At 40.5% G+C, this 20,050-nt stretch overlaps 1 protein-coding gene and 1 pseudogene across 1 annotated transcript; both read right to left on the reverse strand.

The window, feature by feature from the left end:
• Positions 1-714: 714 nt before the first annotated feature.
• LOC116246697 (disease resistance protein RUN1-like) lies at positions 715-18,367 on the reverse strand (annotated as a pseudogene).
• On the reverse strand, positions 11,363-13,494 carry LOC126409783 (uncharacterized). The gene is made up of 2 exons (XM_050076064.1): positions 11,882-13,494; positions 11,363-11,588 (listed from the first exon to the last, which is right to left on the reverse strand). The coding sequence occupies exons 1-2, from the start codon at positions 12,903-12,905 to the stop codon at positions 11,545-11,547; spliced, it is 1,068 nt and encodes a 355-aa protein (XP_049932021.1). The 5' UTR covers positions 12,906-13,494; the 3' UTR covers positions 11,363-11,544.
• Positions 18,368-20,050: the final 1,683 nt, after the last annotated feature.

Here is a 20,050-nt window from a genome sequence, read left to right on the forward strand (position 1 = left end):
ATTTCTTGAGGCGTTTTTATGTTTCTGTTTTGTCTTCCTTTTCATTTGCTGTATGGAATTCCTCTTTCCATTTGTACCTATAATTTTTTCTCCTTTAAAAGGTACAAAATCTTTTGGACAGCACCAAAGAATTTCCTCTCTTTGTTTCACCATTTTCCTTTTTAATTTATGGAAGGGAGAAATTTTTTGTAATTAATTTAAAAATTAAAAAAATCTTCGTCAATCATACACGGCGTTTTGTCCCTTTGATCAGCGACAAATGAAAAGAGAGAAAGAGAGAGTGCGGTATTTTTGTAATTAACTTAAGAAGTAAACAAATCTTTACATAATTACTTTCCCTATGTAAAATCAATTTTAATAAATCAACATTTTCCATCATAATTTCTTGAGGGGGCTCACCGGTGCGGCAGCGCTAAAGTTTTGTTAATAAATTAAAAGTAAAAAAAAAAATCTTCATTTTAACTACTTGTCGTATATAAAATCTTTAACTACAAGTTCAACTTCCTATCCCTCCTTATGACCATTCGGCCTGTTGTATTCGCTGACATACAAGTGAATCCAGACAGAGACAACCAATGTCATAGAACCACTTCAAATCTTCCTCCTACAGAAAATGAATCAGATGAACAAGAAAGCATAAGTGAAATTGGTTAAACAGAGTCTATTTCTTCTATGGGTTCCAGACATTGAACACCATAAATCCACGAGACAGAACTACGTCCACTTAGGTCCAAAGTCCCACAACGCTTCCAGAGAAGTGCAACCTCTTGCATAAAGATGCGTCAGAGAATACGGCAACTGTGGAAGATAGCGAATTTCTTGGCACTCGCATATTGAGAGCAGCTGAAGTCTTGAAAGTTGGCTGATGCATAATGGAAGTTCATCCAAATTGTTGCCGTCTAATATCAGGGCTTCCAGTGATGGCATACTTTCAAAAACAAAGTTAGATAGAAGGTCAGAGAAGAATATCCCATCCCAATTTAGGTTCGGAACCAGCAACTTCTGTAAGTTTGCTGGAGTCGGATTTGAACCTCCAGGTTCTCGGAATTTGAGCCTAACCTGATATACACCGCCCAGTTTTTCAGCAGTCCTTCTAGAGTCCAGTTCCTGCAGATTGGCCAAATCCACGATGGAGTCTCTGCCTTTTATTTTTGTGCCTACTATTGACAGATCTTTCAAAGACTCCAATCTGCCGATGAGGCCTGGTATTTCACCAGTAAGCTGCACCTCTCCAAAGACGGCTCCGAAAGTTTTTTAAGCAGTGCCACCGATTCATGTGGCTTCTTAACTCCAGGATCTTCAGTTGGCCAAGAACCAATTGACCGCAAACCCTTTGCTAAATTTCATAACAAAAAATAAATGAAGAATTAGTAACCTGAAAAGGAACTATCATAATTCCTTGCATCTTACCACTCCATCAAACTCAAGTGAACTCCTTTAATCTAGGGTTTCTTTTTCTGATTTTCAAAATTCAAACCAAGGAAAGCGGTCAAGTCCAATAAAGAGTTGGTAAAAGTGCTTAAACAAATCGAGCTGACCGAGTTCGAGCACAACTCGACCCGTGTGCAGGGGTCAACACATCTCTCGCTCTGTCTCTCTAAATTAGTGTTTATTTGCCTTCCGTTTCTCTGACCATAGCAAAAAAAATTTATTCTGCAGGTCTTCAAGAAACTGAAGGTCCTAGAGATTACACGTTGTAGTGATGTTGCAATGGCAAATCTGGATTTCTCACTCATGCCGAGCCTAGTGAAGCTGGTGATTGAGGGGATTGAGTATTCAAGGTATTTTCATCAAATTCCCAAGTCGATTTGGGGGTTTGGGTAGCTTGAATACTTGAGAATTACAGGTGGGGAAATGAAGGAACTGTTCAGTAGTATCAGTAACTTGAGTTTCCTTCAAACCCTTCACCTTGAAGGCACATGGCTTTCAGAGTTGCCTGAAGGTTTTGGGGATTTGGCAGCCCTAAGAGAACTCATCCTCTCAGGATGTGCCTTTCTCAAACATCTTCCACAACTTCCATGTTCCCTTCAAACCCTTGACCTTGGAGTTGCCAGAAAGTTTGGGGGATTTGGCAACCCTAAGAGAGCTCATCCTTTCAGGATGTGTCTCTCCCAACCATCTTCCACAATTTCCACGTTCCCTTCAAAGGCTTGAGCTTGGAGGATCCAAGCGGCTTTTAGAATTGCCAAAAGGTTTGGGGGATTTGGCAGCCCTAAGGGAACTCATCCTTCGCAACTGTAATGAATTGAAAGAGATTCCTAGTTCTGTGGTGCAACTAAACCATCTACAGACCCTTATCGTCATTAACTGTTGCGGACTTCGCCGTCTGCCACAATTTCCATCATCTTTGATCACTCTTGATGCCTATGGGTGTATAAATTTGAGACAGGTCGCAGATATTTCAAACCTACAACATCTAGAGACTTTGAATCTAGATAGATGTGATGTACTTGAAGTGGTACCTGGCCTACGCAATTTACAATCCCTAACATTTTTAAGACTGCCATTTCATATTAGTCAGAGGGAGAGGCTCTAGAGTAGAATCTTATTGGGGACAGTTGCTTAGTCGCTGGCTGGTTCATTTGAGGACTACTTTTTCCATCACTTCTGTTTTCAGGCTTGAAATTTGGGTGGATTAATATGACATTGCTTGACTCCACTAATTCTACATTCTTCTATGACTTAAGTTTGCCTCTCTTTCAAAGAAGAAAATAAATTAGATGTTAGATTTATGTCTGAGATTGGTTCAACCTTCTTTATCTTGTTCCATTTAGATGGATTTGATGGTCAATTTTCTGGATAATAATGTATTTGAAAGTGGAACTTTTTTACTTGGAAAAGGCTAGTCACTATGCAAACATGCCAACAAAAATGAAAAGTGCTACATTATGCTCGCCAACAAAGACCAGTCGAAAAGGAAAAATTGCCAATTATTTAATAATCGATATACTTTTTCTTAGAAATTATTGAATATATATATATAAGCTTTAATTAAATTTCTATTAATTTGAGAAAAAAATTATGATTTAGTTGTAGTATATATTGAATAAGAAAGATCAATTAGATAAAGTTTATCGTCCTAAAGTTAACAGTTAACACAACTTTGATATATTTCACGCTTGTCGTAAGAAATGTTGCTTTTGTTGAAAAATTATAAGGACTTTATTTTTGCATTAATATGAAATAAAAAAACAAAACAAATTTGCAAGCTTTGCTTTTGTTGAAAAATTATAAGGACTTTATTTTTGCATTAATATGAAATAAAAAAATAAAACAAATTTGCAAGCACGACTTTTTAATTGTTAGTAAAACGGTAGGCCGCAAAAGAAAATGTCTCAATATAAAACTTTATGAATTAGAGGAAATTAAAGAAGGAAAGGAGTAGGAAATTGGAAGTGCTGCTCCTCCCTCTGCCACATCATAGACTCCAAATTTTTTTTTAAAAAAAAATCAATGCAAAAAGTTTGTTTATATGTTAGAAATTAATGAAAATAACAGATAGGAAGGAATTGATGAAAACGAAAAAAATTAGAAAAGTGCCTTCAAGTTTTGAGTATCCTATAAAAACTTTCGAAATATTCTGTGCCATTGCGTAACATTTGCAAATGCGTAACATTTGCAAATACATTTCACCATAGGAAATTAACTTTGGTTGAACTCAGGGCGGAGAGAAGGGGGGCTTGGAGGGGCCCCCTCAGATTTTAAAAACGTTAAAATTAAATATATAAATCTAAATTTTAGTTTAATATATATATAAAATTTAAAAAAATTTATTTCCGCCCCTGTTAAAATTTTGAAAGTATAATTTAGTTCCTGCCACAAAAAAATTCTTGACTCTGCCACTAGTTATACTGATGTACAGATTAAGACAACACCTTAGGAAAAACTCTATACCTTAGGAAAAACTCCATCGGCATGATGACAGCGGCAAAGCCATATATATCCATGGGCCACGCTGGCTTCTTCTCAGTGCGAGATGATCATCACTCTCGATCTCATTAGGCCCAGAAGAAGGCGAGTCTCACATGGCCGTTGTACTCGTGTTTGAATTGCAAACTGCTTGCTTAACATGCTATTCATGTTTATCGGCATATGATAACACATCAATATGCATAAATATATCCTTTCCCTTCTTCAATTAGGTAACCAATCCCTTCCCAACTCTTCAATCACCATGGAAAATTGTTTCATCGGGATGTCAGCCTTCCTAGTTGGCCCTAGGGATATCTGCACATGAAGTCGAGCTCAAGTTGGGCCAGCTCAAGGTCGACTCTACTAAGAAAACTCGACTCCAAGTTTGGATGAACTCGAGTCCAGCCAGCTCCATAGAACAGAGTCGAGCTCGACTCGATGATACAGCGTTGAGCTCAAGCTCGACTCGGTTAACTTGTTTAATTTCTACTCAGCCTGTTGATTGCTACTCTCATTATATTTTGGTATTCATTATGTAGTCAAGCCGAGCCAAGTTCTTAAAACTAGAACTCCACTCGTTTAACATTTTAGGCATACATTTGAATTGAGCTCGACTTGTTTTATTTTTGAAGAAGTCAAGCTCGAGTTGAGTTCAGCAAGTTTGAGTCAAGCCCGAGCTAAGTCAACCTGTTGTGCAGCCCCTAGCTGGCCCTGCCACATTAGGGATCACAACAACTCCACTTTCAGTAAGGAATGCTGCATTGCTGTGTGATGAAAATTACACATTTGAGTTCATTTTTGGCTATAAGAAATGCAGACACTTCTCAGCCACATTAACAGTTGCCAGCTTTGCACCTTATGTTTTTGCTTCACATAAGTCAAGAGAATCTTCCTCTGGGATAAAATTAATTTCTTTCCTTGAATGTGCTAGTTCAATTCTTGAGATGTAGTGAAGACAACCCAAACCTTTGATTTCTAAGGTTTTGCGTTGCTATGCTTTCATCGCATATATATATATATATATATATATATATATAATTTTAATTGTTATAATGTCATATGCGTAAACCGCGACAAAGTTTGTGCTTTCGATTCCTTTGATATGAATCAGGAATTATTTAACACACTTCTTTAAAGGGAAAAAAAGAAAACTTGTGAGAGCAAAACTAAGTTTGGCATACTATGCTTGTAGAGGTTGCTTCAACCCACATATTAATTTCTTAAGATTACACACAAGATAATTGCATGTTTTAGCCAGTCTTGGAGGAAATTTGCATATAAATAAACTTCTACCTTAAATCTCCTTGTAAAAATATTGCAGGCAACAGATAACATGATTTTCAAAATATTCATTTTGCAATTGCTACAAAACTAACACTATAATCAAAGCCATAAGTTTGTCTAAATCTCCTAGCAGTGAGTCTAGTATATCTTTTTAAAGAGCCATCACTATTATATTCACCTTGTAACTCACTTTACAACTAACAACTTCCATCCCTTGAGCCAAAGGAACTATATTCCATGTGTTATTTTTAGACTAAGTGCTCGGAGCTCCTCCTTCATGGCCTTGCCTCCACTCCGGAGATCAGTTTACCTCTTTAAATGTTATCTGGTCCTTCTATATGAGAGATATTACCCAAGAAAGCAACATCGCCGTTTGGCAAATAATCATAAATAATATTATGTCACTCTGTAGGGTGAGATGCAGCTTGAAAATTAACATAATCGTTAATTGACTGGGAGAATGTTCATTAAGACCAGACTGTCTAAGAGGTTCTAATCTCAACTTCAATTTGCATGAGTTCCAACACAAACATTTGCAAGACATTGATGGGTTCAGGTTTGCTTAATTGTCATGGATATTGTTATCGGGTTTTTAACGGTGAGACTTCTCTCGGGTATCTTTGGCAAAGTTTTTCTCAAAAAAATATGAGAAAAGCACTTGAAAAATTTTAAACAATGAAAAATTCACAAAATTAGGTAAAAATTAAACAAATCTGAAACTAATAAGAAAAACATAAATAAAAAGAGATAAAAGTGATGAAAAGAATGTTTTAATGATGATAAAACTAGATAAGAGTGATGAAACAAATGTTTAATGATGATAAAAATGATGTTGAATAATTATAGTTTCAGCTTGAAAAGGAATAAGTGATGATATTACCATTAAAAAGAAGAATGAAAGATAACATGAAATAACACAAAAATAGTGCAGAAAAAATGTGATAAATATGTTTTCCCTTTTCTTCCAAAATGTCATGATTTTTTCCCTTTTTTATTTTCCTTGTTTTTCTCGTTAATATCATAATAGTTTCGAAAATATTAAGATGTCTGTGACACTTTTTCATGATTCACTTTGAGCCTTAGACTTGTAGATCTTTCATAATACAACTTATCTTACATGTCTTAGACATCTCTGGACATATATAATCTTTTCTTCTATAATTATAGCATCATTGACCTTTTCGTGAATGTGAATGTCCTAAGTAAACAAACCTAATGGCTGAGTGACTCAACTCATTGTTGTTGTGAGCTTGTTTGTGGAAGAACAGTGTGCAGCCAAAGACTTGCAAATTGCTCAATAATGTGTTTTTTCTTTATAAGGACTTTAGCAAGAGACTTATATTTTTAATCTCCTATTGGGCAATTGATTGATGATCTAACTAGTAGTAAAAACTGCTTTTACCGGGTGGCTGTTTTTTCATTTTGCTCTCCTTCCTGTTCTGCTTGGAACTGCCCAAACACATAGTTTCATGCATCACTCCCATGATTCCATGTTTATTTTTTAGTAAATAAAATTATAATTGACTTGCTCTTTCCTGTTGCTTGGAACTAATTCAACTTTAGTGCCAAATTGAGTCGAAACTAACTTACAGAAAGTATGGAATTTTTTGAAAAAGTTCATATTTGGATTTGAGGAAGTGCAATTAGCTTAAGAGAAATCATCCATGGTGAAATATCTACAACCATCATAACACTCAAACTCAAGAGGGTTGACCAAAACATTAGAACCCACCAATTGAAAACGAAACAAGGAAACACCATCGAACTATGGCCAAAAGCTTTTAGTTACCTTTGACATCTGACAAGCAGTCACACTTGTCACAGACAAAACAAAGTTCTGGAAGCAACTGATTCAGTGTTTGACTAGATGGGTCCCCAGCTATCTTGTTGCTTTCATCGAGTATGCGAGAAATCAAAGCAATCTTAGCATGAAAGAGCAGACATAATCTTTGAAGCACAATTCTTTCAGCAATCTTCATCTTACATTGATCCTGAAACACAATCTTGGAAGAAGTAAATAATGACAGACAGTTATGAGTTTTAGTCATTTTGCTAACCAACAATAAATTGGAGGCAGGATGGGGCATGTATATCACTCTGCTTTCAATTTTAGAATGAAATGTGTAGATCCTTTCCAATCAATTGTAAGATTTGTGATGTCAGCAGTAGTGACTGGATTCTGCACATTTGATAGGCAATATATGGAACCAAACATATTGTCTGATGTGCTGAAGCTAATAATGCAAGAACATTCATTAGCTTCGACATCCATATCTAGAACTAACTATTTAAGTACTACATATCTTTATTAATTTATAAATCTTGTACCTAATTAGCCAAAGCTATGTGTATTGAAAGTTAATTTTGAAGATAAACTTTTGTTTGGAAGAGTTCCGTCTGCATTAAAGTTAAAATTCAGTAACTTTACATAATTAATTTGCTGCCAATAAGAATTAAAGACAAGAAGAACATTCAACAGTGATGGTGAGCTCTGCAAACGGGGGATTGAAATCCGACCAAGCAGTGTTATCCTGTGCAGTTACTCGCAGCACAGCGGGGTCGCTCCCCAATAACTTGTGTATATCCTCATCCTTCCCAAATTTGGCAGTAAGAAGCTCCGAACTGGTCCTTCCCACATCCTCAGAATCAAGGACCTTCGTGGTCTCGAAAACTTGCCTGCCTTCTATCATCACCCTAACGAGTACATGAAAGGGATTACATCCCCCTACGAATTTTGCAAAGTTTAAGACCATCTCCTTAATGTAAATTTGACAGTCGCTTGCTGGGGACTTGGGTATCACAAAAGAAACTAACTTTGAATTGGGTATCACAAACTTTTTTTCTCCGCTATTGACATGAAACAAATTGCAGGGAAAGTGAAATTGCTTCAGTTGCTTGAACGTTGTTCTCCCAGTGCACCTCGAGCTAAGATCTTGCGGACCAGCATGAACATGTATGCTGACGTCTAAATCTCTTATCAGCTTGTACAGTTCATCACCCTCCTCAAGATTGATAGTGTACAAATAGTCGTCAGTCATAAGTTCGAGATCATGTAGGTAAAAATGAGCAATCCGTGACGACTCAAAGACAATTTGTTGATTCACCACAGCATAAATAAGAACACCTACAGAGTTCAACTTCCTATCCCACCTTACGACCATTCGGCCCGTTGAGCAAGACAATCGCTGACATACAGGTGAATCCAGACAGAGACAACCAATGTCATATGTAGAGATACGAACAAGAAGAAGAGGAAGAGAAGCAATGATCACGATGTAACGTGGAAAACCCTCGACACGAGGGAGAAAAAACCACGAATGAGGAGGAGTTGGTGCCCACTAGCAGCCAGACTCTCTCTCTCTTAAGATTATCATTAACTCTTAAGGATTAGGGTTACATGACTTAAGTAGAGCCCAAAACGGGCTACAAGGCGGGTCGGGTATGGATCCGGACCCGAAACCCACAATCTATCAACACTCCCCCTCAAGTTGGGCGTACATATCAAACATGCCCAACTTGGATACATTCCTCTCAAATGAAGCTGAAGGAAGAGCTTTCGTCAGAACATCAGCAGTTTGGTCTTCAGACTTCATGTAAGGTAAGATCAACTCTTTCGCATCAATCCTTTCCCGAATGAAGTGACGATCAATTTCAACATGTTTTGTTCTGTCGTGAAGTACAGGATTGTTGGCTAAGTTGATTGCAGACTTGTTATCACAATACATCTTCATAGGTCCTTCAATCTCTATTCCAATGTCAGTCAACAATATCTTCAACCATAATAACTCTGACACTCCCATAGCAACTGCCCTATATTCTGCCTCTGCACTGGATCTAGAGCAAACATCCTGTCTCTTGCTCCTCCATACAACAAGGTTTCCTCCCAAGTAGACACAGTACCCTGTAGTGGATCGTCTGGTATCACCACAACCTGCCCAATCCGCATCAGAATAGCCCTCGATTTCCACAGTCTCTTGTTTCACATACAGGAGTCCCTTACCAGGATTTTTCTTCACGTAGCATAGCACTCTGTCCACAGCCTTCAGATGTGCATCGGTTGGCGCATGCATGAATTGGCTCAAAACATTCACCGCAAAGGTGATATCAGGTCTCGTGAGGGTAAGATAAATTAGCTTCCCAACCAAACGTTGATATCTTCCCTTGTCTTCTTCACAGAGAGGCTCTCCATCTCTAAGACTCAACTTGTGCTCAGTGTCAAAAGGGGTAGGAGTAGGTCTACATCCCAATTTACCAGTTTCTTCCAGCAGGTCTAATGTATATTTCCTTTGGTTTAGTACAAGACCAGTACTAGACCTAACAACCTCCATACCAAGAAAATACCTTAGTTTTCCAAGATCTTTGAGGTCGAATTCTGTAGCCAGTAACCCTTTTAGCTTGATAATCTCCTCCTCATCATCTCCAGTAACAATCATGTCATCTACGTAGACGAGCAGGAGAGTAACCTTGCTCTCCTTCTTCTTCACAAACAGAGTGTGATCTCCATTTCCTTGTTTGTATCCATGACGTATCATCACTCTTCTCAGTCGTTCAAACCACGCTCTGGGCGATTGCTTAAGGCCATACAATGCCTTTTTCAGCTTACAACACATTTCTGGTTTTTCATATCCTGGAGGCATATGCATATATACTTCTTCTTCGAGGTCACCATTGAAGAATGCATCAAAGGTTTCCAAGTAATCAATTCCATATTTCTGGCTAAACCCCTTGGCCACAAGTCGAGCTTTATATCTTTCAACACTCCCATCTGGTTTGTACTTGATGGTATACACCCATTTGGATCCAACTAGGTGAGCGGCTTCAGGAATCTTCACCACTTCCCATGTCAAGTTTCTTCTTAGGGCATCTATTTCTTCTTTCATTGCATCGGCCCACTTGGAGTCACTTTGAGCTTCAGCGACAGTCCTGGGAATCACAGCCAAAGAAAGAGTAGAAACAAAGCACTTGTAATCTTTCCCAAGTCTGGAATAAGAAACAAAATTACCAATGGGGTGTTGAGTACATGACATGACACCCTTTCTCAGGGCAATGGGAAGATCGTCATTCTTCTTTTCAACCTCATCATGGGTCTCCACGGTCTCCTCGGTAGGACTTGGTTCATCCAGGGAAGGAGTGGCATTGGGATTGGAAGTAGATCTAGCATCACAAGTCATCACCTCTGTCCGAGTACCTCGTCTAGAGTAGAACTGTCCAAACAACTGAGGGTCTTCCTTCTCAATGTTATTGTCACCCCTTTCCTCCTTCTCAGGCACATCAACAGTATTAAGTGATTCTGTTTTCTTGTAGTCCAAAAAATCTATAAACTGAAGTTCCTGTCTCTGAGAATACTCTTCCCTGCCCACAGACTGCTCCCCCTGAAGAGGATTTGCACCAAAGTAAGAGGCATGTTCCAAGAAGGTAACATCCCTCGTAACATAAGCTCGACCAGTAATAGGATCAATACATTTGTATCCTTTTTGCGTAGGGGAGTATCCAACAAAGACACATTTGATAGACCTAGGATCAAGTTTCTTGACATTTGGACTGTGATCATGGATAAAACATACACAACCAAAAACACGAGGAGGAAGAGGAAATGGTGGACGACTGCCAGGAAGCAACGAGTGGGGAGTCCTACCATTCAAAACACGACTGGGCATGCGGTTAATAAGATAGGCACTAGTAAGAACTGCATCACCCCAATAGTGTTTAGGAAGATTTCTCTGAAACAAAAGAGCCCTGGTGACATTAAGAAGTTGACGATTTTTCCTTTCAGCTACCCCATTTTGAGGGGGGGTGTAACTACAGGATGTCTTGTGAACAATCCCCCGTTGTCTAAGAAACTCCTCAACAGGCCGACACATGTACTCACGGGCATTATCGGACCTGAAAGTTTTAACATTCGCACCATACTGGGTATGCACAAGAAGAATAAATGTCTCGATGATTCGAGGAACCTCGCTGCGGTCTTTTAACAAGTATATAAATGTAGCACGAGAGAAATCATCAATGAAAGTGATAAAATACTGGAAACCTTGACGGGTATGAATGCCCGAAGGTCCCCATACATCAGAGTGAATCAGAGAAAAAGCTTCATTAGCACAACTAGAAGAAAGAGGGTACGAAGCCCTCACATGTTTGGCAAACTGACAAACATCACAAGAAATGGAAGACACATCAAAGGAGGAACACAAGTCTGGAAACAAATGTTTCAAAATCCCAAAAGGTAAATGCCCAAAACGTTCATGCCAGTACATAAAAGACTGAAGACAATCTTCTCTTCTCTTATCTGTCTTGCGGATCGCTGTCAACAGAGCAGTAGCCACACGTATGGGAAGACGATATAATCCATCAGAAGCTAAACCAATCCCAATCCTCTTCCCTGTCACCAAGTCCTGCAAAACACAACGATCGGCAGAGAATATAAGTTCACAATTCAATTCTTTAGTAAGTCTACTGACTGATAAGAGATTTAAAGGAAACTGGAGAACATGTAAAGCGCCCTGCACATGAAATTTGTCCAACAAGGACAGAGTGCCTTCGCCTGCCACACAGGTAGAGGAACCATCTGCAAGAGAAACACGTTCCCTTCCCGAGGACAACTTATACTCATGAAACAATTTTGGATTACCTGTCATGTGATGAGTAGCACCACTATCTACAATCCATTCCCCCACAGAAGAGTTACCTTGATTGCCAATAGCTGCAAGAGCATGATTAGCTGTAGTTCCCTCTGAGGTCTCAGTCTTGTTGACATCGAGCCTGCCCAAATAAGCCCTTAGTTCACGAAGCTGGTCAGCAGAAATGGAGACTTTTTCTCCACTAGAGGCTTGCACCTCAGACACGGGCGTTCTCCCAGTCAAAGATCTCCCTCTGTTCCCCTTCTTTTCTGGATGAAGATCCCAGCAATAATCCACAGTGTGACCTGTCTTCTTGCAGTAAGTGCACCGGCGAAGAGACCTAGATGGGCCGCCAGGACCACGACTCACGAGAGCAGATCTCTCGTTATAGGGCACAAGTTCCCTCTTCCCTTCTTTTGTAACAAGCCTTCTCTGTTCTTCCGCTTCAACACAGGAGTACACATCTTCAATACTGGACACCTCCCCTGAATTCAAAATCTGACTTCGAACACCTTCAAACTCATCATTTAAACCTGCTAAAAATAGGAACACCCTGTTTTCCCATTCATGAGCAACATAAAGCGCCTGATCATGGGGACAATGCCAAGGAATATCAGAATGATAGTCAAGCTCTTCCCACTTGGCTTTCAAAGCCCCATAGTACTCTGCAACAGACGAGGTCCCTTGTCGAATGCCATAGACTGTCTTCATTACTTGGTAAGTACGAATTGCGGTCTTCTTTTGGCCATACATTTGCTCGAGGACCACCCACATGTCTCTAGCAGTCTTCTTCCGAAGGATAAGGGGCTGAATATCGGCGGAAACGGAATTGACAATCCAAGTTTTCACTTGATTATCCTCAAGAAACCAAGTATGCCACACATCACTTGTTCTTGCTGGTTCGGGGTTGCTCCCATCAATATAGGCCATGCGACCACGGCCAGCAATCCCCATGGTCATAGCAGGTGACCACGAGAAATAATTATCCTTGGTGAGGCGAAGAGTGATGACCTGCATGGGAACATTCTCAGTTCTAAAAGCCCCTATTTCAGTGGGATTGGTGTTGACGGTTGACGAGGAAGAGGCTGCCATAATCACAGACCAGTAGGCAGCAAGGGCAGCAGGAAGCAATCACACGATACAACACCAAAAAACGGACAGAGAGCAGGAAACGGAACCAGGCAAAGCGGCACGGCGCCGGAAAAGGACACGGCGTTGGGCGGAAAAAGACCGCCGTTGGACAGGTCGTCGTTTGGGCAGGCCGACGCTGGGCGGAAGCGGCTGAACGGGAACGCCGCTGGGCAGGCCGACGCTGGGCGGAAGCGGCTGAACGGGAACGCCGCTGGGCAGGGCGTCGCTGGGCGGAAGTAGCGGATTCCTGAGCGGCGCTGATCAGGGCGGCGCTGGGCGGAGACGGCGGCGGGACGACAGACGACGCTCGGGCACGAGCGTCGGGCACGGGCGAGACGATGAACAGTGCCGGGCGATTCTCCTCTAACACGGGCAAAAGACAACCAGAAACGCCGGAACTTCACGGCTCTGATACCATGTAGAGATACGAACAAGAAGAAGAGGAAGAGAAGCAATGATCACGATGTAACGTGGAAAACCCTCGACACGAGGGAGAAAAAACCACGAATGAGGAGGAGTTGGTGCCCACTAGCAACCAGACTCTCTCTCTCTTAAGATTATCATTAACTCTTAAGGATTAGGGTTACATGACTTAAGTAGAGCCCAAAACGGGCTACAAGGCGGGTCGGGTATGGATCCGGACCCGAAACCCACAATCTATCAACATCATAGAACCACTTCAAATCTTCCTCCTACAGAAAATGAATCAGATGAACAAAAAAGCATAAGTGAAATTGATCAAACAGATTCTTATATGCCGCAAAATCAATGCACTCATTCAATCAATACTTACTTTGCACCCAGTCAACAGAGTCTAATTAATACAATTCATTACCAATGGTTCATCATTTAACGAGAATCTAGCAAGACTGTATCACTCAAGGGACCGTTTGGTTGGAGGTAAATCCCAAAATTACAGGGCCCATTCATTTTAGAAACACCAAAGTGGCGACTACCAATTGACACCTGAGCCTCACAGGGGCCACGGGTTGAGTGGCTCAAATTTCTGGGTGACTTGCCTAGGTGATGACCCTATCCCAGTTTGAACTGCAAAGGTGCTACACAACTTTCCTCGAGTGGAAAATTTTAAAGAGATTGATTACCTTTTGGTACGTGATATCAAATTCAGGGCCAAGATGAAAACAACCACTTAGGTCTATTTCTTCTATGGATTCCAGACGTTGAACACCATAAATCCACGAGACAGAACTGCATCCTTTTAGGTCCAAAGTCCTCAGGTGCTTTAAGTTTGAAATGTCCCACAACGCTTCCAGAGAAGTGCAACCTCTTGCATGAAGATGCTTCAGAGAAGACGGCAACTGTGGAAGATAGCGAATTTCTGGGCACTCGCATATTGAGAGCAGCTGAAGTCTTGAAAGTTGGCTGATGCATAATGGAAGTTCATCCAAATTGTTGCCGTCTAATATCAGGGCTTCCAGTGATGGCATACTTTCAAAAACAAAGTTAGATAGAAAGTCTGAGAAGAATATCCCATCCCAATTTATGTTCGGAACCCGCAACTTCTGTAAGTTTGCTGGAGTCGGATTTGAACCTCCAGGTTCTCGGAATTTTAGCCTAACCTGATATACACCGCCAAGTTTTTCAGCAGTCCTTCTAGAGTCCAGTTCCTGCAGATTGGCCAAATCCAGGATGGAGTCTCTGCCTTCTATTTGTGTGCCTACTATTGAGAGATCGTTCAAAGACTCCAATCTGCCCATGAGGCCTGGTAATTTCACCAGTAAGCTGCACCTCTCCAAAGACAGCTTCGATAGTTTTTTAAGCATTGTCACCGATTCAGGTAGCTTCTTAACTCCAGTTCCCTCAAGTACGAGAACCACTAGTGCTTCCATGTCGCCCATTCGTTCTGGCAAAGATTCAAAGGAGGTGCAGTAAGAAAGATCTAGAATTTCCAGAGAGCTCAACTCAGAGGCTTCTGTTGGCAGCTCACGCAGGGATGTACAGTGTATCATGCTCCAGAACTTCAGCGATTTGAGGTGCCTTTTAGAGGCATGGACTTTCTTCAAATTGCAACAGAAATCAAGTTTCAACCTTATCAAGAATGGGGTACGAGAAAAATCAGGCGTTGAAGTCAGGCAGGTACAGTCGCTGAGGTCAAGAATATTCAGTTGGCCAAAAACCTATTGACCGCAAACCCTTTGTTAAATTTCATAACAAAAAAATAAATAAAGAATTAGTAACCTGAAAAGGAACTATCATAATTCCTTGCATCTTACCATCCTTGACGGTCCCCACTTTTTGAGCACTCCGAAAATCGAATTGCATCGTGAATTCCGGAAGTTACATGTCCTGAGCTCTAACCAATTCAGATTTTTAGGAAGGTCCGACAGTATTCCATTTAAGTCGACATCTGATAATTGAAGCAGCCTAAGATTTGGCATTTTTCTAAAAACATCAGTGCTCATCAAACTACGACCGCAAGGCCGTGAATTCGGCACAATGGCTTCAATATTACTGCACATTTCCTAAAAATGAAAGAAACGATCAGCATCATCATTTTCACTCATTTCACTTTATTCAAATCTATTGATTCCCTTGACAACTTGGTCATAAAACTCACTAGAACTAGAAGAACTAGGAGAAAACAAGCAGAACTGCATGCACCAGTAAATTTTACATGGTCAGAAAAAAACAATTGAGTGGCCACAGAGAGGCGTGTAGACTTTATTAGTAATCAGACACAAGCATAACATTTGAGAAAACAAACGCTTCGAGAAATAGCCTGATCATGGGCGGAGGTATATTGGTTAGGAACTTAGGATGAGATTACTCAGTGTTCAACTTTATTAAGATACACATATTCACACCAGAATTGCATAACCTAGAAATATGTTCTCTACTAAAGAAAAAGTGTATATAGATCTATAACGTCGCATGAAAGAATATACACATTTACGAAAATCTCTAAGCACGAAAGGAACACATATCATCACTGTATGTAACCCGTGGTGCAAGATCTATGAGGACTTCAATTCGCTCAGCTTGACCAAAAGTTATTGAAGTTTAAGGAAACTTATCTCTGGCATGCCATGCAAGACTTTGTCTTGCCCTGTTTTCAGGGGAAGATACTACGGCAAGAATTAGTTCTTTTGGCTTCAGGAAGTCGGAGTGCAACAAAAATACTAGGTTCTACGGAGACGAAATCTTATAGAGGTGTAGAGAATTTTATAGGGTTGAGGAATGTCACCTTGGGATTTTGCAGTACGTATAATATATCATCAGGATCCCACAACCTGCTGCGCGACAAAGGATTTGAAGGGCTTTCTTGCCGAACAATATCTCTACCCATGTCTCGGATTAAATCATGCACCTCAAACTCTCCACTGTTACTGTTCATCTTAACAAGAGATTTATGCACAAGGACCTTGACAGATATGTGTGGGAAGAGCTTGCAGCTTTCCCACATCTGCATCCACGAAGAAGCAAGCAATGTCTAGAAATATGCTTTTTTCTTCTTTGGTAAGTCGATCATAGCTTATTCTTAACTTTTGCAGAACATTATGATTTGGAGCGCGTGTGAGGTTTTCCAACATTTCTTCCCACTCTGCCACTGTTTGGAGATCAAAGCACAATGAGCCATACACCTCAAGAGCCAAGGGCAGCCCACCAGCCGCTCGTACCACTTCTATGGAATGTTGTAGATGCTCTTCCGGCGGCTTCTCATTCCTAAAAGCGTGATAACTGAATAGCTGAAGGGACTCTTTGTCTTTAAGCAGTTGAATGCTGTAAATTTCATGTCTTCCTAAATCATGCTTGACCAAAAGGCTGTCATCCCTCGTTGTAATGAGGACCCTGCTTCCTGGTGAAAACCAACTGCGCTTGCCTGCCAACGACTTAAGCTGTCTTTCATCGTCGATGTCATCAAGAACAAGCAATATTTCTTGTGTGCGACTCTCTGCCTGATCACGTTGATCCCTTGCCCGAGGGCATCATCTATGCTTGTGGACGAGACATCAACTTTGAAGAGGTCGACAATTAGCTTTTTCTGCAGATCCACGAGGCTGTTGTCTGCTTTGGACCTCTCTGCAATATTAAAAATGAAGCAGCTGTGATCGAAATCACGGTGTAAGCTGTTATAGATGGCCTTGGCGATGGTTGTTTTGCCGATTCCTCCCATTCCGTGTATGCCCACCAGCCGAACGTCGTTTGCCTCCATGTCTAACAGTCGCATCACGTCCTCCACCTTAGAATCAACGCCGATGGGATGCTCGGCAATGTTCATGGGGGCACATTTCAGCCGACTGAGGACATCCTTGACGACAACTTGAATGAGCTTCGCTTCGTGCCTGCTATTTTGCAATAAAAAATCAGCGAAAATTTTCCCCTCAAAAGTTTGAATCAAGAAATCCACTAGACGAAGCCATGCTGGTTTATCATCTCAAGCACGGACTGGACTGACCACCGGGCAAAAGATGTTCAGCTACTTATCGCAGAAAGAGAGACAGAAAGGGAGAGAAACTTACCCATTTGTCTCAGACAGGAGTTCGTATCCACAGAGCTCCCCTGCCTTTCTCAATGCACCCCTCCATCCATTCACCGTTTCTTCATTCAATTCCGTGTTCTTCTCGTGCTCCAAGAATGCCGGCTCGAATGGTCCCGTTTGGTGCCGGACATCCCTCGGCTCCACATCGAAGAAGACAGGGAGTACCAACCGATCGCATTCAACAATCTTGGCGATCTCACGAAGGCACCATTCGGAATCAGCATAGCGCTTTGAGAAGACAGGAATCAAGATCTCAGAACACTCTATCGTCCCTAGCAGCTCGTCTATTCTTCTCCCCTTATGCAGTTCTTCACTGTCCAAGAAGGTGGAGATGCCCTTGCCTCTCAGGGCTTCGCAGAGGTGGCCGGTAAAACCCTTTCGAGTGTCTTTCCCTCTGAAGCTTAAGAACACATCAAATTCGAACGTTGGCCGTGACAAGTCCGCCTTATTTAGCCCAGAATTTAAGGCCTTCCTTCACTTCTCTCTTCCCTTCAACCCCCATGAGACGAGAGGATCGAGAGGAAGGGGTTCTCTTGCATCAGACCATGAAGTCCCACAGTGTAGAGTTTGAGCGAAAAATTGTTGGAGTAGCGTGACTTCCCTATGCTCCACCAAGAAAAGTAGGTGAGAGTTTGCAGTATTTTAAAAATTAAACAAAAAAGATTGACTTTTAAGTTTTTTATTATCATTTTCATCTTTATAAGAAAAATTGCTGCAGTATTCTGGTCTGAGATTACGATGCATATAACCAGTTTTGAATTGACATTGCATTAAGCTGACTTACAAAAATTAAAGAATACGGTGTTAGGCACACGCGTGGGATTAGCTGTGGCGTTATGACTAGCATTTCATTCTACCACTTAACATTGAAACTTTTACACGGCTTGCATTTCTTAAGATTAGGATACCAGGAATATTTCATTCTACCGGAAGCGAAACTGTCACTCTTCTCCCATCCCCCCACAAGATATCAAGTGTACTTACTTTGAGTATTTTGACTGATGTTCCCCTAAATTTAACTTGTGTATCAATGTTTCTTTCTATAGGATCAACAGTATGCGGCTCAATCCGTTGCATGATGCGAGATGAGATGGAGTTCAAGTGGATCAAATGCTCTTTATCTGATTCCCCTCTATGGTCAGCATCGTAATCATCATGCACTTCAACATTTCTATTTTTCTTTTTTCTTTTTTTGATAAATATAACTTTTATTTCAATATGAGATTTTGGTTTTGGCTTAATCTTAGATTTTTTTTCTTAAGAAAAAAGGTTTTTGTCTTTAGTATCCAACTTTGTCAAAATTGGTCCACATGTTAATAAACGATTTTTTTTTTAATTGGGTTGACCTGGTAGAGGACCAAATCAAACAGAGTCAACCTGTTTACCCGGCGATTTTTACATTACTGTTTTCAGCATTAATAAAAGATAGTTTTGTGCAGTCTAAAACTGATTATTGGATGTTCATATCTTATACACTTGCTATGCTCCTAATTGTGTTAGTGTACGTTGACAATCTCATAGTAGCATTAACATTGTATAAGTGCATGGTAGGAAGAATGATCTATTGAACAGTAACATGAACCTATATTATATTTGTATTCTATCTGTTTGGGGTAGATAAATGCTGAAGAGGCGAAGTCATAATTTTTTTTTTAATAAGACACTAAATATATAGTTAACAAATTTTTAATTGACTATGGGGAAGTGGCCCGAATCTTGTGGAACTACCCATATAATTGGCCTTAAGTTCACTTAAATTTTGAACGCTAAACAATGTTTCAAAAAATGGGCTTTGCGGGGCACACATCCCACAGAAACCTCACCTGCCTTTGCCCCTACGTGGGTGCGTAAAAACATGTTGTTTGTTCTATTCTTATATGTGCTACTCTCTTTGATCTTTTTAAGATCATGACACTCAAGTTGAAGGGTATAGCATATCCAGCTTAGGTCCCGACACAATCTATGACCCTGAAGGCAAGAGGGGGATGACCTTTGAATTTTTTTCAGGTGGTGGGTTGCTCACCTTTTGCTCATATGAAGTAGGTAAATGTAATATTCAACTATACTCCATGTAGACGGTTGATTATTTTTAGTGCTTTGTATTCCTGGAAGTGTTATCTTCATGAAGGTTCTACATTGACTTCCTATACTTGTCATAAAAAGTTCAAGCATTAAAGAGACATCACCCCGAGACACTAAAAGCATGCCCGGTATCCTTCGTGGTTGTTTGACAGTCAAAACACTATAAAGATTGAAGCAAATTCATGAAACACCACAACTAAGTGTTTATGAATCTACCTCAATTATTAGGGTAGATTCATGGAACACTTGCAAGGTGTTCCACCAAACAACCCCTAGAGGATGGAGCTTCTGTTCTTTTGTTGGGCAGTTAAGATGAAATATTTTTTCTACTCACTTAACACTGATGTCCCCTAAACATGTTTAGAATGAGAAGCAGCTCACTTAACACTGATGTCCCCTAAACATGTTTAGAATGAGAAGCAGCCAAGAAAAGGAGATTTCATTGTACTCTACAGGTAGTTACGAGATGAGCCAAGCCTCAAAGTTCCTTTCTATGGTTCTGCATGTCTGAAAACGGCCACAT

Source organism: Nymphaea colorata, chromosome 2, assembly GCF_008831285.2.
Source record: "Nymphaea colorata isolate Beijing-Zhang1983 chromosome 2, ASM883128v2, whole genome shotgun sequence".
In the NCBI taxonomy this organism is placed as follows: domain Eukaryota; kingdom Viridiplantae; phylum Streptophyta; class Magnoliopsida; order Nymphaeales; family Nymphaeaceae; genus Nymphaea; species Nymphaea colorata.

Excerpts from the sequence above, each read along its gene's own strand:
- LOC126409783 (XM_050076064.1), bottom strand. The coding sequence starts at position 12,905 with ATGGCAGCCTCTTCCTCGTCAACCGTCAACACCAATCCCACTGAAATA. Across the intron at positions 11,589-11,881 it reads TGCAGCTATTGGCAATCAAG|GACTTGGTGACAGGGAAGAG; the intron begins GTAACTCTTCTG and ends TGTGTTTTGCAG.